The sequence below is a fragment of the Engystomops pustulosus genome, chromosome 1, assembly GCF_040894005.1.
Source record: "Engystomops pustulosus chromosome 1, aEngPut4.maternal, whole genome shotgun sequence".
NCBI lineage: Eukaryota > Metazoa > Chordata > Amphibia > Anura > Leptodactylidae > Engystomops > Engystomops pustulosus.
This window is the reverse complement of record NC_092411.1, coordinates 182,704,693-182,732,513: the sequence shown is the minus strand read 5'-3', so window position 1 is coordinate 182,732,513 and position 27,821 is coordinate 182,704,693. Positions and strand designations below refer to the sequence as shown.

Genomic DNA, 27,821 nt, shown 5'->3' with positions numbered 1-27,821 from the left:
CGAGCTTTCGCCAATCCAAGCCCCTGTCTCTAGGCTACTCCCCAAACAGCACTTCTAAGAACCTTTTGTATAAGATCAAGTGTAGTAGCGTTCTTATAAGTTTAGGATATGCCGGGTGAGGGGAATGTAAACAGATGCGCAAGAAGCGCTGAAATAATATCCCTAAATGGTAAAAGTTTGCAAGTATATTTTGGGGATTACACAGCAGGGTGGCGACAAAGTTAACAACTTTGATGTGGAATGCCCTGTAATAGCTCTTGGGCGGTGTGCCTTTTATCGCCTAGGCTCAGCAGTTTCAGCACCGCCTGCTGTCGCTTAGCGACGGCACTGCTGCTGTGCCTAGAGCTACCGACTGATGGCGCCATGCCCACGGATGGTAATTCGGAGGAGGAGGAGGTGGAGGAGGGGTGGGAGGAGGTATAGTAGGCCTTTGAGACCTGGACCGAGGTAGGCCCCGCAATTCTCTGCGTCGGCAGTATATGACCAGCCCCAGGGTCAGACTCGGTCCCAGCCTGCACCAAGTTAAGTGTAGTAGCGTTCTTATAAGTTTGGGATATGGCGGGTGAGGGGAATGTAAACAGATGCGCAAGAAGCGCATGATGCGCATGGAGCTGGCGTTCCGCTGCCAGGCGAGCTTTCGCCAATCCAAGCCCCTGTCTCTAGGCTACTCCCCAAACAGCACTTCTAAGAACCTTTTGTATAAGATCAAGTGTAGTAGCGTTCTTATAAGTTTAGGATATGCCGGGTGAGGGGAATGTAAACAGATGCGCAAGAAGCGCTGAAATAATATCCCTAAATGGTAAAAGTTTGCCAGTATATTTTGGGGATTACACAGCAGGGTGGTGACAAAGTTAACAACTTTGATGTGGAATCCATGAAAACAACCCAAATTTCTGCCTGACACACCTCGTTTGATAAAGGGACGATGTATGGAGGCAGCTATATGGACGACTTTTGGAGGTAGCAATGGAGACAACGTGTGGAGGCTGCTATGGAGACAATTTAATTTGGATAGTGCCTGTATGTGGCAGTCCCAAACATTTTTCAAACCAGAGGAGCAGGTAGGTGGCCCTCCAGTAAAATGGGATAGATTGAGTGCCTGTATGTGGCAGTCCCAAAAATGTTTCAAACCAGAGGAGCAGGTAGGTGGCCCTCCAGTAAAATGGAATAGATTGAGTGCCTGTATGTGGCAGTCCCAAAAATTGTTCAAACCAGAGGAGCAGGTAGGTGGCCCTGCAGTAAAATGGAATAGATTGAGTGCCTGTATGTGGCAGTCCCAAAAATTGTTCAAACCAGAGGAGCAGGTAGGTGGCCCTGCAGTAAAATGGAATAGATTGAGTGCCTGTATGTGGCAGTCCCAAAAATTGTTCAAACCAGAGGAGCAGGTAGGTGGCCCTGCAGTAAAATGGAATAGATTGAGTGCCTGTATGTGGCAGTCCCAAAAATTGTTCAAACCAGAGGAGCAGGTAGGTGGCCCTGCAGTAAAATGGAATAGATTGAGTGCCTGTATGTGGCAGTCCCAAAAATGTTTCAAACCAGAGGAGCAGGTAGGTGGCCCTCCAGTAAAATGGAATAGATTGAGTGCCTGTATGTGGCAGTCCCAAAAATTGTTCAAACCAGAGGAGCAGGTAGGTGGCCCTGCAGTAAAATGGAATAGATTGAGTGCCTGTATGTGGCAGTCCCAAAAATTGTTCAAACCAGAGGAGCAGGTAGGTGGCCCTGCAGTAAAATGGAATAGATTGAGTGCCTGTATGTGGCAGTCCCAAAAATTGTTCAAACCAGAGGAGCAGGTAGGTGGCCCTGCAGTAAAATGGAATAGATTGAGTGCCTGTATGTGGCAGTCCCAAAAATGTTTCAAACCAGAGGAGCAGGTAGGTGGCCCTCCAGTAAAATGGAATAGATTGAGTGCCTGTATGTGGCAGTCCCAAAAATTGTTCAAACCAGAGGAGCAGGTAGGTGGCCCTGCAGTAAAATGGAATAGATTGAGTGCCTGTATGTGGCAGTCCCAAAAATTGTTCAAACCAGAGGAGCAGGTAGGTGGCCCTGCAGTAAAATGGAATAGATTGAGTGCCTGTATGTGGCAGTCCCAAAAATTGTTCAAACCAGAGGAGCAGGTAGGTGGCCCTGCAGTAAAATGGAATAGATTGAGTGCCTGTATGTGGCAGTCCCAAAAATTTTTTAAAACAGAGGACCGGGTAGGTGGCCCTCCAGAAAAATGGAATAGATTGAGTGCCTGTATGTGGCACTCACAAAAATTGTTTCAAACAGAGGACCGGGTAGGTGGCCCTCCAGAAAAATTAAATGCATGAAGTACTATAGCAAGAGCCAGTGGGCCCTGTCAAAAAATAGCCATTTTCCTCTGCTTTACTGTACAAAGAGGAGGAGAAGGAGGAAAATGAGGAGGAGGAGGAGTGGATCAATTATTCAGGTTGAGCTTCCTTCACCTGGTGGAGATTGGAAATTCTGAGAAATCCAGCCTTTATTCATTTTAATAAGCGTCAGCCTGTCAGCGCTGTCAGTCGACAGGCGTGTACGCTTATCGGTGATGATGCCACCAGCTGCACTGAAAACCCGCTCGGACAAGACGCTAGCGGCAGGGCAGGCAAGAACCTCCAAGGCGTACAGCGCCAGTTCGTGCCACATGTCCAGCTTTGAAACCCAGTAGTTGTAGGGAGCTGTGTGATCATTTAGGACGATGGTATGGTCAGCTACGTACTCCCTCACCATCTTTCTGTAAAGATCAGCCCTACTCTGCCGAGACTGGGGACAGGTGACAGTGTCTTGCTGGGGTGACATAAAGCTGGCAAAAGCCTTGTAAAGCGTACCCTTGCCAGTGCTGGACAAGCTGCCTGCTCGCCTACTCTCCCTCGCTACTTGTCCCGCAGAACTACGCACTCTGCCGCTAGCGCTGTCAGAAGGGAAATACTGTTTCAGCTTGTGCACCAGGGCCTGCTGGTATTCATGCATTCTCACACTCCTTTCCTCTCCAGGGATGAGAGTGGGAAGATTTTGCTTGTACCGTGGGTCCAGGAGAGTGAACACCCAGTAATCGGTGCTGGAATAAATTCTTTGAACGCGAGGGTCACGGGATAGGCAGCCTAGCATGAAATCTGCCATATGCGCCAGAGTACCAACGCGTAAGAATTCACTCCCCTCACTGGCCTGACTGTCCATTTCCTCCTCCTCCAACTCCTCCAACTCCTCTTCTTCTGCCCATACACGCTGAACAGTGAAGGACTCAACAATGGTCCCCTCTTGTGTCTCGCCAACATTCTCCTCCTCTTCCTCCTCATCCTCCTCCACCTCCACCTCCTCCGATATGCGCTGAGAAACAGACCTCAGGGTGCTTTGGCTATCAACAAGGGAATATTCTTCCCCCGTCTCTTGTGACGAGCGCAAAGCTTCCGACTTCATGCTGACCAGAGAGTTTTTCAACAGGCCAAGCAGCGGGATGGTGAGGCTGATGATGGCGGCATCGCCACTGACCATCTGTGTTGACTCCTCAAAGTTACTCAGCACCTGACAGATATCAGACATCCACGTCCACTCCTCATTGTAGACTTGAGGAAGCTGACTGACCTGACTACCAGTTCTGGTGGAAGTTGACATCTGGCAGTCTACAATCGCTCTGCGCTGCTGGTAAACTCTGGATAACATGGTCAGTGTTGAATTCCACCTCGTGGGCACGTCGCACAACAGTCGGTGAGCGGGCAGTTGGAGGCGGCGCTGCGCTGCCCTGAGAGTGGCAGCATCTGGGCTGGACTTCCTGAAATGCGCACAGATGCGGCGCACCTTCGTGAGCAAATCAGACAGATTGGGGTATGTCTTGAGGAAACGCTGCACTATCAGATTTAACACATGGGCCAGGCATGGCACATGTGTCAGTCTGCCGAGTTGCAGAGCCGCCACCAGGTTACGGCCGTTGTCACACACAACCATTCCCGGCTTGAGGTTCAGCGGTGCCAGCCACAGATCAGTCTGCGCCGTGATGCCCTGTAATAGCTCTTGGGCGGTGTGCCTTTTGTCGCCTAGGCTCAGCAGTTTGAGCACCGCCTGCTGTCGCTTAGCGACGGCACTGCTGCTGTGCCTAGAGCTACCGACTGATGGCGCCGTGCCCACGGATGGTAGTTCGGAGGAGGAGGTGGAGGCGGGGTGGGAGGAGGAGGAGGCATAGTAGGCCTGAAACACCTGGACCGAGGTAGGCCCCGCAATCCTCGGCGTCGGCAGTATATGAGCAGCCCCAGGGTCAGACTCGGTCCCAGCCTCCACCAAGTTAACCCAATGTGCCGTCAGCGATATATAGTGGCCCTGCCCGGCAGCACTCGTCCACGTGTCCGTGGTCAGGTGGACCTTGTCAGAAACGGCGTTGGTCAGGGCACGGATGATGTTGTCTGACACGTGCTGGTGCAGGGCTGGGACGGCACATCGGGAAAAGTAGTGGCGGCTGGGGACCGAATACCGAGGGGCGGCCGCCGCCATGAGGTTGCGAAAGGCCTCGGTCTCTACTAGCCTATAGGGCAGCATCTCCAGGCTAAGCAATCTGGAGATGTGCACATTAAGGGCTTGGGCGTGCGGGTGGGTTGCACTATATTTGCGTTTCCGCTCCAGCGTCTGGGGTATGGAGAGCTGAACGCTGGTGGATGCTGTGGAGGATCGTGGAGGCGACGATGGGGTTTTTGTGCCAGGGTCCTGGGCAGGGGGCTGACTAGCAGCTGACACAGGGGAAGGAGCAGTGGTGTGCACGGCCGGAGGTGAACGGGCTTGTTGCCACTGAGTGGGGTGCTTAGCATTCATATGCCTGCGCATACTGGTGGTAGTTAAGCTAGTAGTGGTGGAACCCCTGCTGAGCCTGGTTTGGCAAATGTTGCACACCACAGTCCGTCGGTCATCCGGTGTTTCCTTAAAGAACCTCCACACTTCTGAAGATCTAGCCCTCGCCGCAAGAGCCCTCACCACGGGAGCTTCACTAGTTGACAGTGGCGCTGATGCACCAGCTCTGGCCCTGCCTCTCCGTCTGGCCCCACCACTGCCTCTTCCAACCTGTTCAGGTCGAGGACTCTCCTCCGTCTCAGAAGCACTGTGTTCACCCGGCCTCTCAACCCAGCTTGGGTCTGTCACCTCATCATCCTCCGATCCCTCAGTCTGCTCCCCCCTCGGACTTCCTGCCCTGACAACAACTTCCCCACTGTCTGACAACCGTGTCTCCTCATCGTCGGACACCTCTTTACACACTTCCACTACGTCAAGAAGGTCATCATCACCCACAGACTGTGACTGGTGGAAAACCTGGGCATCGGAAAATTGCTCAGCAGCAACCGGACAAGTGGTTTGTGACTGTGGGAAGGGTCCAGAAAACAGTTCCTCAGAGTATGCCGGTTCAAATGCCAAATTTTCCTGGGAGGGGGCAGACTGGGGGGGAGGAGGCTGAGGTGCAGGAGCTGGAGGAGTGGCGATTTCGGTGACATGGGTGGACTGCGTGGAAGACTGACTGGTGGTGGACAAATTGCTCGAAGCATTGTCAGCAATCCACGACATCACCTGTTCGCACTGTTCTGGCCTCAACAGTGCTCTACCACGAGTCCCAGTAACTTCAGACATGAACCTAGGGAGTGTAGCTCTGCGGCGTTCCCCTGCTCCCTCATCAGCAGGTGGTGTCTCACCCCGCCCAGGACCACGGCCTCTGACCCCTGCAGTAGTTGGACGCCCACGTCCCCGCCCTCGTCCTCTACCCCTCGCCCTCGGGTTAAACATTTTTAAAATGAGAGTTATAACTTTATTTTTTTTTTTACTTTTTTTTTTTTTTTTTGTGTTTTTTTTTTTTTTTTTTTGTGTTTTTTGTTTTTTTTTGAGTTTTTAAAACCAAACAATGCTATCCTATTGCTATGGCTATTTTCTAGCCAAGTATCAAAGGAAGCACAGTACTATGCCAGATGAGATGACACTGAGTTATTGCCTAATAGAAATCCAACCCCTACTGAATTTTGCCACTTCGGCCTTTGCTATGGATATGTGCGCCACTAAGCGCAGAACACAGCGGTCGCAAGTCCCACTACAAATTGCTCAGAATTGGCAAGTACATGCACTGCAGAAACTACAGCCACCAGCAGATCAACCAGAAATCAAATATATAGAACGCTACTGTAGGCTTCAAGATCAAGAAGCTGTTTGTATTCTCCTATGGCTATTTTCTAGCCAAGTATCAAAGGAAGCACAGTACTATGCCGGATGAGATGACACTGAGTTATTGCCTAATAGAAATCCAACCCCTACTGAATTTTGCCACTTCGGCCTTTGCTATGGATATGTGCGCCACTAAGCGCAGAACACAGCGGTCGCAAGTCCCACTACAAATTGCTCAGAATTGGCAAGTACATGCACTGCAGAAACTACAGCCACCAGCAGATCAACCAGAAATCAAATATATAGAACGCTACTGTAGGCTTCAAGATCAAGAAGCTGTTTGTATTCTCCTATGGCTATTTTCTAGCCAAGTATCAAAGGAAGCACAGTACTATGCCGGATGAGATGACACTGAGTTATTGCCTAATAGAAATCCAACCCCTACTGAATTTTGCCACTTCAGCCTTTGCTATGGATATGTGCGCCACTAAGCGCAGAACACAGCGGTCGCAAGTCTCACTACAAATTGCTCAGAATTGGCAAGTACATGCACTGCAGAAACTACAGCCACCAGCAGATCAACCAGAAATCAAATATATAGAACGCTACTGTAGGCTTCAAGATCAAGAAGCTGTTTGTATTCTCCTATGGCTATTTTCTAGCCAAGTATCAAAGGAAGCACAGTACTATGCCGGATGAGATGACACTGAGTTATTGCCTAATAGAAATCCAACCCCTACTGAATTTTGCCACTTCGGCCTTTGCTATGGATATGTGCGCCACTAAGCGCAGAACACAGCGGTCGCAAGTCCCACTACAAATTGCTCAGAATTGGCAAGTACATGCACTGCAGAAACTACAGCCACCAGCAGATCAACCAGAAATCAAATATATAGAACGCTACTGTAGGCTTCAAGATCAAGAAGCTGTTTGTATTCTCCTATGGCTATTTTCTAGCCAAGTATCAAAGGAAGCACAGTACTATGCCGGATGAGATGACACTGAGTTATTGCCTAATAGAAATCCAACCCCTACTGAATTTTGCCACTTCAGCCTTTGCTATGGATATGTGCGCCACTAAGCGCAGAACACAGCGGTCGCAAGTCTCACTACAAATTGCTCAGAATTGGCAAGTACATGCACTGCAGAAACTACAGCCACCAGCAGATCAACCAGAAATCAAATATATAGAACGCTACTGTAGGCTTCAAGAAGCTGTTTGTATTCTCCTATGGCTATTTTCTAGCCAAGTATCAAAGGAAGCACAGTACTATGCCGGATGAGATGACACTGAGTTATTGCCTAATAGAAATCCAACCCCTACTGAATTTTGCCACTTCGGCCTTTGCTATGGATATGTGCGCCACTAAGCGCAGAACACAGCGGTCGCAAGTCCCACTACAAATTGCTCAGAATTGGCAAGTACATGCACTGCAGAAACTACAGCCACCAGCAGATCAACCAGAAATCAAATATATAGAACGCTACTGTAGGCTTCAAGATCAAGAAGCTGTTTGTATTCTCCTATGGCTATTTTCTAGCCAAGTATCAAAGGAAGCACAGTACTATGCCGGATGAGATGACACTGAGTTATTGCCTAATAGAAATCCAACCCCTACTGAATTTTGCCACTTCAGCCTTTGCTATGGATATGTGCGCCACTAAGCGCAGAACACAGCGGTCGCAAGTCTCACTACAAATTGCTCAGAATTGGCAAGTACATGCACTGCAGAAACTACAGCCACCAGCAGATCAACCAGAAATCAAATATATAGAACGCTACTGTAGGCTTCAAGAAGCTGTTTGTATTCTCCTATGGCTATTTTCTAGCCAAGTATCAAAGGAAGCACAGTACTATGCCGGATGAGATGACACTGAGTTATTGCCTAATAGAAATCCAACCCCTACTGAATTTTGCCACTTCGGCCTTTGCTATGGATATGTGCGCCACTAAGCGCAGAACACAGCGGTCGCAAGTCCCACTACAAATTGCTCAGAATTGGCAAGTACATGCACTGCAGAAACTACAGCCACCAGCAGATCAACCAGAAATCAAATATATAGAACGCTACTGTAGGCTTCAAGGTCAAGAAGCTGTTTGTATTCTCCTATGGCTATTTTCTAGCCAAGTATCAAAGGAAGCACAGTACTATGCCGGATGAGATGACACTGAGTTATTGCCTAATAGAAATCCAACCCCTACTGAATTTTGCCACTTCGGCCTTTGCTATGGATATGTGCGCCACTAAGCGCAGAACACAGCGGTCGCAAGTCCCACTACAAATTGCTCAGAATTGGCAAGTACATGCACTGCAGAAACTACAGCCACCAGCAGATCAACCAGAAATCAAATATATAGAACGCTACTGTAGGCTTCAAGATCAAGAAGCTGTTTGTATTCTCCTATGGCTATTTTCTAGCCAAGTATCAAAGGAAGCACAGTACTATGCCGGATGAGATGACACTGAGTTATTGCCTAATAGAAATCCAACCCCTACTGAATTTTGCCACTTCAGCCTTTGCTATGGATATGTGCGCCACTAAGCGCAGAACACAGCGGTCGCAAGTCTCACTACAAATTGCTCAGAATTGGCAAGTACATGCACTGCAGAAACTACAGCCACCAGCAGATCAACCAGAAATCAAATATATAGAACGCTACTGTAGGCTTCAAGATCAAGAAGCTGTTTGTATTCTCCTATGGCTATTTTCTAGCCAAGTATCAAAGGAAGCACAGTACTATGCCGGATGAGATGACACTGAGTTATTGCCTAATAGAAATCCAACCCCTACTGAATTTTGCCACTTCGGCCTTTGCTATGGATATGTGCGCCACTAAGCGCAGAACACAGCGGTCGCAAGTCCCACTACAAATTGCTCAGAATTGGCAAGTACATGCACTGCAGAAACTACAGCCACCAGCAGATCAACCAGAAATCAAATATATAGAACGCTACTGTAGGCTTCAAGATCAAGAAGCTGTTTGTATTCTCCTATGGCTATTTTCTAGCCAAGTATCAAAGGAAGCACAGTACTATGCCGGATGAGATGACACTGAGTTATTGCCTAATAGAAATCCAACCCCTACTGAATTTTGCCACTTCAGCCTTTGCTATGGATATGTGCGCCACTAAGCGCAGAACACAGCGGTCGCAAGTCTCACTACAAATTGCTCAGAATTGGCAAGTACATGCACTGCAGAAACTACAGCCACCAGCAGATCAACCAGAAATCAAATATATAGAACGCTACTGTAGGCTTCAAGAAGCTGTTTGTATTCTCCTATGGCTATTTTCTAGCCAAGTATCAAAGGAAGCACAGTACTATGCCGGATGAGATGACACTGAGTTATTGCCTAATAGAAATCCAACCCCTACTGAATTTTGCCACTTCGGCCTTTGCTATGGATATGTGCGCCACTAAGCGCAGAACACAGCGGTCGCAAGTCCCACTACAAATTGCTCAGAATTGGCAAGTACATGCACTGCAGAAACTACAGCCACCAGCAGATCAACCAGAAATCAAATATATAGAACGCTACTGTAGGCTTCAAGATCAAGAAGCTGTTTGTATTCTCCTATGGCTATTTTCTAGCCAAGTATCAAAGGAAGCACAGTACTATGCCGGATGAGATGACACTGAGTTATTGCCTAATAGAAATCCAACCCCTACTGAATTTTGCCACTTCAGCCTTTGCTATGGATATGTGCGCCACTAAGCGCAGAACACAGCGGTCGCAAGTCTCACTACAAATTGCTCAGAATTGGCAAGTACATGCACTGCAGAAACTACAGCCACCAGCAGATCAACCAGAAATCAAATATATAGAACGCTACTGTAGGCTTCAAGAAGCTGTTTGTATTCTCCTATGGCTATTTTCTAGCCAAGTATCAAAGGAAGCACAGTACTATGCCGGATGAGATGACACTGAGTTATTGCCTAATAGAAATCCAACCCCTACTGAATTTTGCCACTTCGGCCTTTGCTATGGATATGTGCGCCACTAAGCGCAGAACACAGCGGTCGCAAGTCCCACTACAAATTGCTCAGAATTGGCAAGTACATGCACTGCAGAAACTACAGCCACCAGCAGATCAACCAGAAATCAAATATATAGAACGCTACTGTAGGCTTCAAGATCAAGAAGCTGTTTGTATTCTCCTATGGCTATTTTCTAGCCAAGTATCAAAGGAAGCACAGTACTATGCCGGATGAGATGACACTGAGTTATTGCCTAATAGAAATCCAACCCCTACTGAATTTTGCCACTTCAGCCTTTGCTATGGATATGTGCGCCACTAAGCGCAGAACACAGCGGTCGCAAGTCTCACTACAAATTGCTCAGAATTGGCAAGTACATGCACTGCAGAAACTACAGCCACCAGCAGATCAACCAGAAATCAAATATATAGAACGCTACTGTAGGCTTCAAGAAGCTGTTTGTATTCTCCTATGGCTATTTTCTAGCCAAGTATCAAAGGAAGCACAGTACTATGCCAGATGAGATGACACTGAGTTATTGCCTAATAGAAATCCAACCCCTACTGAATTTTGCCACTTCAGCCTTTGCTATGGATATGTGCGCCACTAAGCGCAGAACACAGCGGTCGCAAGTCTCACTACAAATTGCTCAGAATTGGCAAGTACATGCACTGCAGAAACTACAGCCACCAGCAGATCAACCAGAAATCAAATATATAGAACGCTACTGTAGGCTTCAAGAAGCTGTTTGTATTCTCCTATGGCTATTTTCTAGCCAAGTATCAAAGGAAGCACAGTACTATGCCAGATGAGATGACACTGAGTTATTGCCTAATAGAAATCCAACCCCTACTGAATTTTGCCACTTCAGCCTTTGCTATGGATATGTGCGCCACTAAGCGCAGAACACAGCGGTCGCAAGTCTCACTACAAATTGCTCAGAATTGGCAAGTACATGCACTGCAGAAACTACAGCCACCAGCAGATCAACCAGAAATCAAATATATAGAACGCTACTGTAGGCTTCAAGAAGCTGTTTGTATTCTCCTATGGCTATTTTCTAGCCAAGTATCAAAGGAAGCACAGTACTATGCCAGATGAGATGACACTGAGTTATTGCCTAATAGAAATCCAACCCCTACTGAATTTTCCCACTTCGGTCTTTGCTATGGATATGTGTGCCACTAAGAGCTAAACACAACGGTAGCAAGTCCCCCTGCTAATTCCTCACAAAATGGTAAAATATGCAAATTAAAATAAAAAAAGTAGAACGTTATTGTAGCCCTAAGAAGGGCTGTTGGGTTCTTTGAGAATCACTCCTGCCTAACAGTAAGCTAATAGAACACCCTAACGCTTTCCCTGAGCAGCAGCAGCTCTCTCCCTAGCGGCATCCAGAGACAGAATGATCCGAGCAGCGCGGCCAGCGGCTAGTCTATCCCAGGGTCACCTGATCTGGCCAGCCAACCACTGCTATCGACGTGTAAGGGTACCACGTCATGCTGGGTGGAGTGCAGAGTCTCCTGGCTTGTGATTGGCTCTGTTTCTGGCCGCCAAAAAGCAAAACGGCGGGAGCTGCCATTTTCTCGAGCGGGCGAAGTATTCGTCCGAGTAACGAGCAGTTTCGAGTACCCTAATGCTCGACCGAGCATCAAGCTCGGACGAGCATGTTCGCTCATCTCTAGAGAATACCCCTTTAATGGCAAAGATGTGTGTGTGTGTGACCACCAGGAAATATTTAATAGGTATCAAATACATTTTCCTTTTTAATGTCTAAATATGGGGTGCTTCTTGTAGTCCAAAAATATGGTACATAAACAACTAACTTTTCTTATTAAAAACATTGTTTGTGTTATAAAGATTTTATAAAAATAAAAAGACAATCCTTTCCTCAATTCACAGTGTAGTTCAAATTGAATGAATTTATACAGCTTATAAAGTACATTCTTCCCCACATAATTGTAGTGCTTATACTCCCTTGTTATCTCAATTGAAAAAAACAAAATATTTTTAGATTAAATAAAGATTTGGTAAATGATTTTGGCATATTTGCATATGTTTATTTATTGGACATGTTTTTTTTTTCTAGGTAATTAAAGATCCACCACCACCACCTCCTCCAGCACCTGTGGAAGAGGTAACTGCAGAATATTGTTTATAAAAGAAGGTTTTAAAATTTGAAAATTGAATTTATGGCAAAAATATTTTAATAACATTCTAAAGATTTTTATGACTAACCGTATATATTTGAGTATAAGCCGTACCTATTTTTGCCACAAAATACTGGGAAAACTTATTGACTCAAGTATAAGCCTAGGGTGAAAAATACAGCACTTACTCTTTAATAAAATGTCCAGCAGCAGCCTCCCCTCATCAATAAAATGTCCAATACAGCCCCCCCCCATTTCCAGAACCAAACCTACTACATAGATACATTACCAGAACAAAGCTTAATACATAGATACATTACCAGCAGGGGCATAACTTGGAGAGACAGGGCCCCATAGCAGACTTCTGACTAGGGCCTCCCTGCCCACTCAGAAAATATACATATTTATATTCCATACATTTAAACACAGATCGTTGCTAGAACATACTGAGCACACAGGGGATGTAAATGGCAGGGAGTACAATTGAGAGATCCCTAGATCGCTGTCGTTCTGCTGTCCTCTCCCTTTTCCCTGTCATATCTTACCTGAGCTGCTGATTTATGCTGTTTTATTTGGAAGATGTACACTGTTATGTACATTATGCTGTAAGATATCAAGTCAGATGCCAGGGACCATTGGCCGCTGCTATGGCTGCTACCGCTGTAGTTACACACCTGATTTCCAGAACCAAGATTACTGCATAGATATAGTACAAGAACCATGATAACTACAGAGATACATTACCATTACTACACACACACACACACAAGTGCATTTTACATACTAGTAAACATACACATAAATGGATTAAAAACACAAGCATACACAGTATATATACACACATATGCATGCATTATACACACTTACATAAACAGTATATAGACTCCCCCACCTTCTAGCTGCCGACTCCATTTCAGGGGAGGGAGGCACCAAGGGGTTGCAACAGCAGGTTTTACTGTTACCCTGAGGGAGGGCATGTAAACAAATATACCTGTGAGACCTATGTAGTTAATATTTGCATAAACCATCAGTTTGTACAGTGCTTGATTTGTTTTATCATCTTATTAATACCTCCTATGTACATTTATTTTTAAAGGATCCACAAGTACTTGCAAATAAAAAATGGCCTACCGTTGACGCAAGCTACTATGGTGGCCGTGGTGTTGGTGGCATTAAAAGAATGGAGGTTTGTGTTACATTTTACATCAGATAGATGTAACATTTAATTTTTTTGGTTTGCATTTTTTTTTACAATACAAAAGAGCATATAAGGTTTGATGTATATTTCATTTTATTTTATTTTCATTGTATTTTCATTTTGCCTAACCTTTTTGTTTCTTTTACTATGGAACTTTGGTGGACTACTATTTTACAGGTCTACCCTGATTAATGGGATACTGTACTCATCATTATTTGATTATGAACATCTTGGGCTATTGATCCTATGATTTGTTTGCACTTTGGCTGTAGCCTGTAGCCTCTTTCTGTGACCCCTGTCAGATCTTTGTGCCTTGTTGCCTTTGAGAAAACATTTTATTGTGAATCTTGTGATTACCCGTTGTAATTGTTCGTTTCCTTTCCTGACCTCGATTCTCTGCCGCCTGTCTTGACCTTCTGCCTGACGACGAATCTGATTCTGACTGCTGTTTCTTGTACCCCGCCTTGGCCACTGCCGTAAGCAAGTTGCGCCTATGGAGTGACCTGGCACAAGACCAACCAGCTTTGCGGCGGGCTCTGGTGAATACCAGGTGCCACTTAGACTCCACTCCCAGGTGTCGGCTTACTCCATCATTGGGTTCAATACCACCGATCTTGACAGTCCAGAAAACCTACTTTAAATATTCTTTCACTTCAAATATTTTAAGAACATTAAAAAACAGACTGACAGTGGAGCCAGTGTCTTCTACATGAACAAAAACATTTTTTAGGATGTTTCAAACTTTTTCACTCAGCTCATATAAGCCATATGAATATAGTACATTTTATATTCTATAGCAGTGGTGGCGAACCTATGGCACGGGTGCCAGAGGTGGCACTTAGAGCTCTTTCTGTGTGCACTCAGGCCATTGTCCCAATTTCACCAAACATGATCAAATCCACCAAATCTGCCTGCAGTCCCAAGCAACTTAAAAGGTTCTGCTCTCAAAGCTATTTTAAAGCGACATTTCATTGACTATTTGAACTGCAGGAAAAGAGAGAAGGTCAGTGAACAGAACTGCATTATCTTTGGAGATCCTCCAGCAGGACCCACCATTCTTTCTGGAGAGAAGCTACAATGATGGTCTGAATTTGCCCACCTTCTTTCAACTCTGTTAGTGGCCTTAGGAGAGCCAATACAAATGAATGTTGTTGAAGAACAGGTAGCAATAAGTTACTACTTGAAATGCCATGCACTTCATGGTAAATAAGTGGATTTTGGTTGTAGTTTTGGGCACTCGGTCTCTAAAAGGTTCGCCATCACTGTTCTATAGTAACATGTAAATGTCTTTTTTTTCATATTAATACTGTTAATTGTATTTTTGTTGATTCTAAATATACTATTTAGAGATTCTTTGTTTGAAAGAATGTGCAACCACAATACTTTTAAAGAGTTAGACTACGAACAATCCATATAATATGTAGTTATAACATCATTTCCTTACAGTACAACAGCTATGGAAGAATGTTCTCACTATCTTTCCTTTCATCTCAACATCAGATGAAAATATACTGTTCTGGCTCTGTTTAGCTTATGTGAGGAGCTTTGTTTGGTGGTTATGGAAAAAATTACAGTTAGTCACAAATGTGTGAAACAGGAAATATGGAATAAAAAGACCATTATTATGTAATCAAGCTAAACACTTTCCAAGTAATTCATACAGTTTTTTGTTCTGTGCATATCTCTGAATTACATTTTTAATTACTTTATATGTTTAATTTATATAATTCAGAAATTATATTGTATGTAGGATTCCATGTCAGGAGTTTTCCCTCATACATTTAGTGTTTTAATTTCTTGCCAGCATGTGCCGTAGCATCTGTCTAAAATTTTTATAAAATGCACTTTACCAAATTATTACCAGATTTGTATTTTATTCATAAATACAATCGCAATCTATCACCCCCAAAAAGTGATGACAAAAATATCTAAAAATCAAGGGAGTTTGTACAGGTTTGTAGCTATTAACACAAAAATTGATTTGAAAAAAACTTGCCTAAGATTCAGGTACATGCTTCTAATTTTTTAGCCACTTTTTTACCATATATGTTACTGATCCAAATGGCCAATGTGTTTTATAAAAAAATCTATTAATATCAAAAGAGAAATACAAGCCTCATATTGAATATTTTATAGCCAAGTTTATGGATAATCTTGGTTTCCTTATGAGCTTGTTACATACTGTAAACTCTGTCAGGGATTGTAAAAAATCTGGGACAAATATTTTTTTTTTACACACTTACATATATAGTATACACATTTTTTTTAGGTGCGCTGGGGAGATAAAGGTTCTACAGAAGAAGGTGCAAGGTTAGAGAAAGCAAAAAATGCTGTTGTGACAATGCCAGAGGAAGAGGATGATCCCATATCACCTAAATCTGCAAAGCCTAAAAATACCTCACCAGCATCTCAGACAAAATGGTACACTCCTATCAAGGTAAGTTTTTATGAGATAAAAAACAGTAAATAATATAAACACTGGAATTGATATAAGCCAAATAAACAATATTTCTGTTCAGAATATATTCATTAATGACTGAATAAAATAAGGTGGGAGATATATCTAGTTCCTTTATTGTCTTGTTTCTTAGTTTAATGTGTCTCAGATTTTCTTGGGCCTGTTAGTCTAACATTACTGCCTTTTTTGGTTGTGGCTTAAAAAAAAAAGAGCCTCTAATTTATAAACAAAAAAGTGTCAAAGTTGTTTGTCCTGCTTCTTCCTTCCAAGTTCTCCCCTGAGACCAGGTGAGCTTTTGTGCAATTTTCTGTGACTTTTTTAAAAAAGTCTCATATGGCAACTACAGTTAACTTTAGTCTGAACAGCTAATTCGTTAGATAAAAACAGTGAATCCATTAAAAACAGTGCACCACAAATTGTGATGCAGATGTGGAAAAGTTGCAGAAAAATGCACAAACAAGTGCACATATAATACAAATGGTCATTTTTTGCCACGTCCATGGATTTTTGAATTTCCATTTGGACATCCATGAAAAAATATGATCTTGTTTTATTGCCAGACTGGATCAATAGATCAGTTGATTTAAACTGAAGTTGACCTATATTTTAATGTCTTTGCATTAAGGGTCGGCTTGATGCACTGTGGGCTCTGCTACGAAGGCAGTATGATCGTGTGTCTTTAATGCGTCCTCAACAAGGAGACGAGGTAAAACTTATTTAATTAAACTAAAAAGAGTATGATGGTTTAACACTATTACTTTTTGTCCTTTTTGTAGTTTCTTTTTAACCACAAATAACACAATTAAAATGATGGAGACAGGTATTTCTGGGTTATTTAATAAAAATTCAGAACAACAATAACAACTACTGAATTTGTTGTAGTTTTCTGAACATTTATGCTGTTTCTTTTTTTTAAATAAAAAAAAAAGATTTTGAAACCTTAATAAAAATAAACCTAAAGTGAAAGTAAAACATGGTTAGCCAAAACAGTACTAAAAAGCGCTCAGCCATTCATGCACTTTTGTTTCAAAGAAAAGATGAGGATAAAAATTTACTAGGAAAGAATTATAATAGTATTCCAATACTTTTACCTAAGGATTATAGATCACCTATTTTATAGGGTGCTAGTACACACTTCTTTAATTCATAAAATTCTGACAAATAAGGCTCGGATTGCATCTTATATATTTAATTTATCTAACTGTATGATACATAATACTGGAAGAACTATAAATGTACCCATAGGTATATTGTCTTAAAGTCACATGACAAGTAAAAAAGTGACAATAGATTGAAATCAACTGAAAATCTAAATGATATAAATGTGTACAATGCGCATCCTATCAGGGAATACAGTGAACATGTTAGTATTTAAATTATTCCCTACCGTCTATTGATAAATCTAGCTGTTTATAGACTAGCATATAAGTGCAGTTTATGTATTACAAAATACAGAAAGCATTTTCTGCCAAAGCAGTACATGTTATGCTCTTTGTAGACTTTGCAGGCTGTTCTACTAAAGTCATGTAAGCAGCAGGGTACTGTGCCATTCTCAGGGCACTGTGGACTTGAAAGGGAGGCTGTGAGATCTGTCATGATTTGGCAGAGGGTGGAAAGAAACAAACTGGCACCATTTCAAATGCCTTGAGATACTGCTAAGTTTAGTAATGATAGTTATGATTTCGGAGTGTCACTTGTCTGATATAAACTTTCTCTTAGAAAGAATTTAAAACTTTTTTCTTTATTATTAATAAGATGTTAAAGAGAGTCATGTTGTTACGATTTGTCATTTTTCTTTGGTGAAGTTCTCCTTGATTTTTCACACAATGGCTAGAGATGCTGTTAGACTAAATACAATAGATAGATATAAAGATACAAAGCACTCTGGCATTTATTTTCTTTTGTGCAGTCATTAATAAGCACTAATATATTGCAAACTTAACTATGGTGTATGAAAGGCTTCACACATCTAGACCCCCTCCACATCCATGCTATCTCCCACTGCTGTCTGCTAGTTCTGAGTGTGGCCCAGTATTTGAGAAGGCCGCACACATTCAGAGTTAGAAATCAGGAGAAAGGGCTTTGATTATGGTAAGAATTCCTGGGAGTCATAAATTTTTCAGCTGGCAAACCGCAAGGTTATGGAAGCCGATACAGGTGCGAGCTAGCAGGTTGTCTCTGACATCTGTTCAGAGCAGAGGCGTGGGTCTTCACCAGCCTGCAGCGAGGCTGCTGGATTGTCAGCAGATGTAGTTAAGAGTGGCAGAACAGTTTTGGTCTCACACTTGCTGCCTGGGGGGTTTAAACACCAAAGGTAAAGAGGGGGTGGACACAGCTGCGCTCCCAAACTTGCCTGAGGCACAAATAAAGAGATCTAATATAGTTTGACTCTGTTGTGGTGAGGAGACTAGGACAGAAAGCCACTTCAGAGGCAACTTAACGCAACAACATCTGCCGCCAAGTTTCCAGGGAGTGACAGGGGACAGCAGGTACAGATCGAAGTCCCCACGTAAACAGCCTCCATTAAGCCATGAACTCTTTTGAAGGGTTTCCATCAAACATGCTGGAGTCCGCAGCAGGAGTTGGTATTGTTTTCAAAGCAGTGTTTTGTTTTATGCACTAACAAGGTAATTTATAAATGATGCATTACTAGGAACTTTTGCTTATGTGAAAGTGATTGAGATAGAAAATAGTATGGAAAAGTAAGAAAGTAATTCAATACGCCTGTCATGATTCAAGTCTCTGCAGAGCCATTCTCCATTTGAGGTCACATTCACCTTCAGGTTATATTACTCCAATGAACTATTCATTGCCTAAATACTCATGCATCAATTGTGATATATTCTTCAATTTAAGCACCATTAAACATTTTTCACATCGACTTATATAAAATCCAAACACGGTCAAATAAAATATTCTTAAAGCTTTACGTAAACGATGATGCAAACTTTCATGATGTACACAATTAGCACAGAATCAATATTGCACTTTCTGATAGTTTCTGTATCCGAGTTTCTGCAATTCAATAACATTCTAACCTTTTTGATGGTAGGGAAAGACAATTTTATGTACTTATTTGGTGGTTTTCTTCTGTGTATTTGAGAATATTGGTTACTGTATTCTCAAATTTGCATGTCAGATATTTGGAATCAGAAGCTTCCTATATGGAACATTACATAGAGTCCTATAAACAGATTTTTACTTTTCAACATACTTTGCATAAATCTATAGTATAAGTAAATATGCTACAGTACCTAAAGGGAACCTGTCAGCAAATTTTACCTAATAAACCAGTAAGTTGATAAAGCTGGAAAGGATGCCTAAACAAAGGTTAACACCTTACAGTTTAACTTTTCTCATGACCCATCATTGTGGAATCATCTGGAAAAGAGATATGAGAACTGATGAAATAAAGTCAGAGATTGCAATGAAGCCAAACTCCCCCTAATTACTTAATTTACAGAATAAGTCTCATTAGAAAGCTGAATCATCAAAGGAAATATTCTCTAGGTCTAGCTCTAGTGATGTTTTCAAGGTCTAGATTTTCAAAATTCAGGTTTGACAAGTTTGTCCAAACATTTAATCAAGCATTCAAAAACATGATGTCAATCTTGAACCCAAACACGACCCCCTTGAAATAAATTTGGACCCAAAAAGAGCTGTAAAATAGGGGTAGTAAAGGATAGAGTACTGCCAAATGAAGGTAATAATAGGGGAGATGCCCTGCCAAAAATGTGCTAGGGAAAGTAACTTAAAATAATAACATGACATAAAAAATGAAATAAAGAAATAATAATAATAATTAAAAAATTAATCAAAAAGTGAAATAAAAAAATAAAATGCTATTAATGTAACAGTTCTAGAAGACAGTATGGGTAGTGATGTGTGGCCCCGAGAGGAGGGATCAAGAATGAAAGTTGGGTGCAGTAAGGCCCCTTTCACACTTGCGTTTTCACGCGCGTTTTCTGCGCGTGCTTTTGATGCGCAGAACTTGCATTGCGCTCTGACCCATTGTAACCAATGGGTCTTTTCAGACTTTTTTTTCATGCACACACGTGCGTTTTTTTAACGTGAAAAACGCACCATAGAAGTCTATGGAGATGCATCAAAAACGCATTGCACTCTGAGACACTTGCAAGTGCAATGCAAGTGCAATGCGTTTTTCACGCATCAATTGCCATAGAAAAGATAGAGCTCAGTCCTGAGTCCATTTCACGCGCATTTTCTGCGTGTGAAAAACGCATTGAAATTGCATTGAAAACGCGCGTGAAAAACTGAGACACTGAACAAACTGACTGAAAACTGATTGCACTCTGATGCAAAATGTGCGTTTTTCACTGACCAAACCCTGATCGCACCCTGATCAAACTCTGACGTGATCTGCAACGCAAGTGTGGAAGGGGCCTAACTGTTGGTGTATACTTGCACCATTTTATAGCACAGTGATAAGAACTGCCAGTGTGTTAAAATGAAGGACGACACAAACAAGGGACATGGACAGTGGAGCAGCTGCTGCTTGTAATGGAGATTGTGCTTGTGTTAGGGTAGGATTCAAGACATCCTCTTTTAGTGTGCGTTGGCTGCGTGTTTCTAATCAATAAGCATGTGTGCACATCATAAGAAATTAATTCAGACACATTTGCTGATTTAAATCTCACTCATGCGATCATGGCCATGGCAAATCTGCACTGCTAGAACTTTATTTGGTTTCACAAAACTATATAGAAATTAAGGAAGAAGCAGAAGGGGCGGAGAATTCCCAGCTCGTGTAGTCTCTTGATTGGAGAACTTCCTTGCTGTTGCTTATTGACGTCAGGATTAAAGTCTTGTTGACATTCTTTAGCCTTAATTGTTTTCATTATGATCACGATGCCGGCGCCATCTTATAATGAAGTCTCTGTTACAATGATTTTAGGAAAATAGAACAAGTAGAAATGACAGGATTTGATCTATCAGCAGGTTAACCTTAACAGTCCCCCCTAAATCCTGGAATTTCTCTCAGCTACTCTTAGTCTAGAAGGACCTACAGATCTGCCCATATGTGCATCGCTCTCCTCTTCACCAGTTGGATGACAGCAGACCCCTGTTGGGTGTGCCCCCATTTAGTGGACTTTCACATATGGGAATCAAATCTCTACTCTACCTTTCCCTACTCCAGGGGCTCCTTGATATGTTTCAGGGGTGGTTGATCTTAGAGGGATATCTTGATTATGCAAATTTAGGTAACTTGAGTAAGGGGTCTTTGGCTTGTCTAACTACTGATACCCATGATACTAGGTGGACTTGATGGGGGGGACCACATAACACACACTAAGTGACAAGAGCAAAATCACAATCCCCAATATCATCCGCACTTAAAGGAAACCCTTCCAATCCCCCATCCACAAAGTGAAGGATATAGCGTCCACTTCCGAGTTTCTCTTGGGTTCCCTGGACAGTCCTTCAATCTTTTCAAGAGCATGGGTAATGGATCCATAGGGGGCGATGTCATCTGGATTGTATATGCGACAAGCCGCTCCCACCATCTTACAGACTCCTCCCTTCTCAGCAAGGGTCATGTCCAAAGCCATGCGGTTCTGGGAAGCATCTCTGATATAATTCACAAATCTCTGTTGATTACAATAAAAACAGTTAACCCAACCAACATCTTTACTCATATCTATCTGGGGAATAATGGACTCTAGACTTGCCCATATCTGATTGTGGGCCTTGTACTCATCTGGGACCCCCCTTGGTGCTCCCACTGTATCTATATAAACGTTGTCATCTAGGTGCTTCTCTCTCAGACCTTCAGAATCCTTTGGGATTCTCTACCTTTTCTTTATGTGTCTGATCAACCTTATCCCTGGGGATCACGAGGAAGAAATACACAAGTGTTATCACCGTACACTCACCTTCCCAGCCTCTAGGCCTGACCTGACTCTTCTATCCCCACAAATCCTGTACACATCAGACACTGCTAATACAGGGTTACCTGTGCTGTCAATGTTAAAGAAGGTCATTGCCTGCACCAACTGTAGGTAAAGTCTCCTACCCTGGGGGCATCCTGGTCAGCCCTATAGATACAGTGATAGTCATGGTTGGGGTGTCCCTGAGCAGACAGTCAGTCAGAAGAGACCAGCTAGCAAGAAGAATAGGTTAATCTGCAATAGAAAGCATGGAAGCATGCTGACTTCCCTCTAGCTTCACAGACATGGCACTGGTCAGCAGGACTTGGAAAGGACCGTCATAGCGAGGCTAAAGACTCTCTCTGGTGTCTCTTCACCACCACGTAGTCTCCAGGCTTCAGGGTATGTGTCCTGAGGTCTCTGTTTGGATCTGAAAAAGGAATCAGAAACACTTTTGCAGACCTTTTCCAAGGCCTGGCTCAACTGTGTGGCATGTTCCACCTGGTTTCCTGCCATCAGCTATAGAGTCTGTGGGAAGTAGAGGCCTAGTCTGGGTGCACAGCCATAGAGTACTTCGAAGGGGGGCAATCCCATCTTTCTGTTGGGTGTGGTCCTAACTGAATAGTGGGTAGCAGGAAAGCACTCGCACCATGGTTTCCCTGTTTCTTCCATGGCCTCCTGGATCTCTAACTTAAGAGTGCTGTTTAGTTTTTCAATCCCACCACTAACTTGGGAAGGGCAGGGGGTGTGCAGGGCCTGTTCTACACCCAGGAGGGACAAGGTTTGAGTCTTTACCTGTCTAGTGAAGTGGGTTCTGCGACCGGACTCTTTGGTCTCTGGAAGTCCAAACCTGCAGAAAAATCTCACTCACCAACTTCTTGGCTGCAGCTCTGGCAGTAGCCTTGGTGATGGGAGAAGCTTCTGGCCACCCTGGAAAGAGATCAATGCACACAGGCACGTACTCCTACGTACCACTTTTTGATAGCTGGATAAAATCCATCTGCAGTCTCTGGAAGGGATACAGCAGCTTGGGTGTCACCTTCTGTGGGGACTTTACCACCTTACCCGGGTTGTGGAGGGCACAGACTATACAGGCTTTCACTACTCTAGTGACAGGGGTAGTAACGCCCGGGGCAAACCACTGGTGGTTTATGAGCACTAGCATGACTGTTTTGGATATGTGTGTGTGTCCATGGGCTACTTGACTTACTGTCGGGTGCAGGGCTCTGGGCAGGCACACCCTCTCTCCCAGCATCCAGGTCCCATCGGCATCTGGGCTCCAGCTTTCCTCCACACTTCCTTCTCTTCTGATGACACTCGGGCCACCAGGCACTGGAACACCTGTGGATCAAACTTTTTAGCTCAGAACTCAGCGCTGAGACTTCAGGACAGTCTCTGGGTTCCATCTGTGCAGCTGCCTTTGCCATCCCGTCAGCCACATACTTGTCCTTGGCTTGTGGAGTTACCAAATTGTGTGTGCTTTTACTTTTATTATCCCCACCTCTTGTGGAAGTAAGAGAGCATCCATGAGCTCTTTAACCAGCGTGCCATGCTTAAAGGGGGTCCCTGCAGAGGTGAGGAAATCTCTAGCCTTCCATATGGGTTCATAGTCGTGTTTAGACCCCAGAACTATACCTTGAGTGTAGATATTTGTCCTTTTACCTTCCACCAGCTGTAGCGCTTCCCTGAGTGCCATCACTTCACCTCCAGCGCTGACCTGTGTGGAGGGAGTGGTTCTGCTTGTACTACCTCATGTGCGCCACTGACCACTGTATATCCAGTGTAGAACCGTCTGTCTTCTCCTGCAAACCTGGAGCCATCTATGAGAAAAAACTCAACATCTGCGTTAATCACCTTCTCTCCCCCCTCTCTGAATCCTGGAAGACTGGTGACAGAACGGCAGGATTCAGAGCTGTGCACCTTATCAGTGTGTCCTGAGGAATCAGGAGTGCACACTGGAGTCTGAGCTGTCTGGCCTTTGCTCAGATGCTTGGGCTGTACTTGGGTGAGGACACTGTGCAAGGTATGTGGGGTTTTCACGGTAACGGAGTGATTTAGGGTCTAGGATCAGCTCACTGGCCTTGCTGAGCCGATTGCTGGCTGCAGCTACTGACACATGAGGGGCTCCCCTCATGACTGAGTCTAACCGGGCCTAATAACGGGCCACTTGGGAGGCCACCATATTCCTGGGCTAGGACACCTGTGGCCTAGATACTCCGTGCAAAATAAAATAAAAGGTCTGGTTCAATAGGATGTGCCTAGAGCCGAGGCAGACAGGATTTGCCAGCTTAAGGCTATGGAATGCGTCAATTGCCTCCTGACTAAGGGCAAATGGGGAAGAGGCAATTCAGTCAGAAAGGGGCAGCATTGGTCTGGAGGCAGCAGACCTTATCCCAGGCTGCAGGAGCTGGCCAGTCCTAGAAACATGTGAAGAGGCTTAGGGCCTCAGGGCAGGGGCACATTCTGGACTGCCAGCTTTCTTTCCTGTGTCAGGTATCTGCCTGTGGCTGAGAAGCAGTGGCCTAGCAAGACCACTTTCTCCTGGCAGTACTGGAGCTTATCTCTGGGAACTTTGCAACCCTTCTGGAACAGAAAACACATTAGGTCAATAAATGCATCCTGGCAAACAACAACAGTAGGTCCTCCGCATACTGAAAAGGAGAACATCCAGTAAGGGGCTAGTCTGCCAGTCTACTCCCAGTAGGGCCATGTAGTTCTTGGCTGGGTGAGTTTTACCCCCCTTGTGGGAATCTACATCAGATATACTGGAATACTGAACTGGTAAAGGCAAATAGGTCCTGGCAATCTTCATGCAGGGGCACAGAGAGGAAAACATTTGCCAAATCAATAACCGTGAATAATATATCACCCTGGGGACTGCTGCCAGTTTGGGCTAGGGACCACTCATTGGCAGCTTGGAGGTCATAGGCCATCCTACAGGTATCCAGCTGTTCTTTCTGGGTCTTTTCCTTGACCGGGAATGGGCTAAAATCATCATCGGACTAGCAGAGGAGAGTCACACATCAGTTTTACAATGAAAGGCACTAACTCTGTTTGGGGGGGCCATTCAGAAGGGGGGACTGTTCTCGCTGACATCCCTTGTCCATTACCACCACCCCTTGTCCTGCCCTGTTGGGGGCGTCTCCGCCACTCACTATAGTAATGTCTCCTCCCCACAGTCGAAAACACGCCCACTTGGGTCGGTCGGTTGAGACTATTGGAAATGTTGTCAGTGTCACCTTTCCGTGGTCTGTGAAACTGGTCTCTGTTTCCCTCTGGCTTTCAGTCACAATCTTATCAATCCCTGTATACGCAAATCTGGTAGAGATATCTCCAGTCCGTTAACACCTTTGGTAACAACCCACTACACTACACTGTCAGGTCATTCCCCATGTGTCCCAAAGCTGCAAACTGTTCCCACGGGACTCTTTCATTACCGTGTGCGTCTCCGCTTTATCTCATCCAGACATATAGGATTCTCTTAACTATCTATAAACTTTTGGCCAGACTCCAACATCTCAACAAAATCCAGGTACACTTATGTTGGTTTTTAATCAAAAAGGAACAAAAGTCAGGCATAGGCTCTGTGATACAGTTGGGGGGCTTGTTCTTGCTTAGTCTGTTCATGGGGTACACAGGAGGACATCACATCATACTGTATTCTTGTTCCACAACCAAATAAATTCCTTCAAGTCTTTTTTAGATTGTCAGGGAGAACTCTAAATGCAGCGATCTGCCTCCTTCTGTAAACAACTTCAACTTACTGTAGCGTCAAGGTCAGAACAGAACACACACTGATAACACAGCTCAGACAGAGCCCTAGATTTTTGGAGAACTTCAGCGTCAAGGCCATGTACATGTCTTCACAAAACAAAACGCAGCTCCAACAGCCCCCACCCTTCTGTTAACCCCTTAAACGCCAGAAAGCAGGTACCAGAGACATTGCAACACTTTTTATAGTAATTTTACTCTAATTGTCGGGATCAATAAATTTTAATAATACTCAATCAAACAACATCCCTCACTCCAAGACTCCTAGCAGAGGCCCGAAACGGTGAAATATCACCAGCCGGCATTTGTTTTCAAACGTCTGCTCAGAATCCCGAGGGGGTGGTTCAGCTGTTATCCTACAAAGCCCCACAACCAGCCTTTAGGGCTGCCAACAGCAATCAACTTTCAGGGACTTGAAGGGAATATAACTTAAAATGGCTGCCACTGAAAAATAAACCGACTTAAGATGGCCGCCACTGAAGAATGGTAGGGCGTGTCATCTTCTCTAACCACCAGATACAGGGGTGGAGTCTGCATTACAGGGGCCATTTTTCACTCCAAGGAAAATATAATTGAATCTATTTTTCTCAAATTCTTTCCACATCAAAAACTTTGAAATGTCCCTTATCACCTGTCTCTTTCTTAAACGGCACTCTGAAGGATCCCTGTCACTCTGTCCTGGTCCGTCATTCAAAGTTAGAGGTTCTCAGAGTCTGTTTGCATGTTTACAAGTTGTACAATCATCAGATCCTCTAACACATCCCAAAACTCTCAAACCTTCATTATTACTTTTTATTTCACCGCAAACCTGTTCCATTAAATCAAATTGCACTTTTCCAACAGTCCTACTTAATTCATCCTACTTGACTCAACAACCTTCTCTCTACTTACATCAAGCCAATCTTCTGTCGACCTCATTTTTCCCTTCTTTGCACTGAACTATCGCTAGCGCACCAGTGGTTCCCTCTGGGAGGACGTCCTTTCTATTCCGAAACCGCAGCATAATTTGTCCGAGACCCTTACCGTGCAGCTGCTCACGGCTTAAGGGCTGACCTTCAAGCTCCCGATCACCAGTTATAGAGACTTAGCTCACCGCGTGTCAGTTACAGAGGTTTATCAGAAGGTCTGACCTTCAAGCTCCCCGATCACCAGTTATAGAGACTTAGCTCACTGCGTGTCGGTTAGAGGTTTATCAGAAGGTCCCCGCTTAACGATCTCCCTTTTTCTCCTAATTCCTGTCAAAATCCCCAGACACCCGTTCTTTACCCGTTCTCCTATTCTGGCGGCCTATGTTTGGCGGGCAAACATCCGTCCTTTTTCTCCTTATTCTGGCGGCCTATGTCTGGTGTGCAGACATCCGTCCTTTTTCTCCTAATTCTAACGGCCCATATGTCTGATCTTCACTGCGGCTTCGCTACACTCCTCTCTATATGAACTTCGAACGTCCACCCCCTCCCTTTCTGTTCTCACTCAGCAAAGCGCATACACACAGCAGCCAAGGCACTTCTCATACAGAGCTATATAACAATTCAGACCCCGATGCAGGACACCAGGTGGCTATGCATATTTACCCTCCAATCCCAGCTGTCTACAGCCACAGGTATCACCACTCCCCGAGTCACAGGCAAGTCACAGGTTAACATATGTTATCTGAAACTTACCGTGATCGTGGGCTGATCAGACCCAGTCGGGAAGTGGTAACCCCGAGGCTGCAAATGGTGCTGGAACGAGGGGGCGTCCTGGTCATCCTGATCGCGAAATCTCAGCAGTGCCTCCAATGTTAGGGTAGGATTCAAGACATCCTCTTTTAGTGTGCGTTGGCTGCGTGTTTCTAATCAATAAGCATGTGTGCACATCATAAGAAATTAATTCAGACACATTTGCTGATTTAAATCTCACTCATGCGATCATGGCCATGGCAAATCTGCACTGCTAGAACTTTATTTGGTTTCACAAAACTATATAGAAATTATGGAAGAAGCAGAAGGGGCGGAGAATTCCCAGCTCGTGTAGTCTCTTGATTGGGGAACTTCCTTGCTGTTGCTTATTGACGTCAGGATTGAAGTCTTGTTGACATTCTTTAGCCTTAATTGTTTTCATTATGATCACGATGCCGGCGCCATCTTATAATGAAGTCTCTGTTACAATGATTTTAAGAAAATAGAACAAGTAGAAATGACAGGATTTGATCTATCAGCAGGTTAACCTTAACACTTGGAGAGGACATGTTACATCTTTGCCTGCTAAAACTTCCACCT

The 27,821-nt window shown here is 44.1% G+C and overlaps 1 protein-coding gene across 1 annotated transcript in view; it reads left to right on the top strand.

The window, feature by feature from the left end:
- The window catches only part of ANTXR2 (ANTXR cell adhesion molecule 2), a 145,352-nt gene that overhangs the window by 79,652 nt on the left and 37,879 nt on the right, over positions 1-27,821 (top strand). Inside the window, exons 14-17 of the mRNA XM_072114472.1 lie at positions 12,188-12,235; positions 13,345-13,434; positions 15,716-15,883; positions 16,530-16,610. Of these exons, the coding sequence (XP_071970573.1) occupies positions 12,188-12,235; positions 13,345-13,434; positions 15,716-15,883; positions 16,530-16,610 (387 nt within the window). The remainder of the gene's footprint in view (positions 1-12,187; positions 12,236-13,344; positions 13,435-15,715; positions 15,884-16,529; positions 16,611-27,821) is intronic.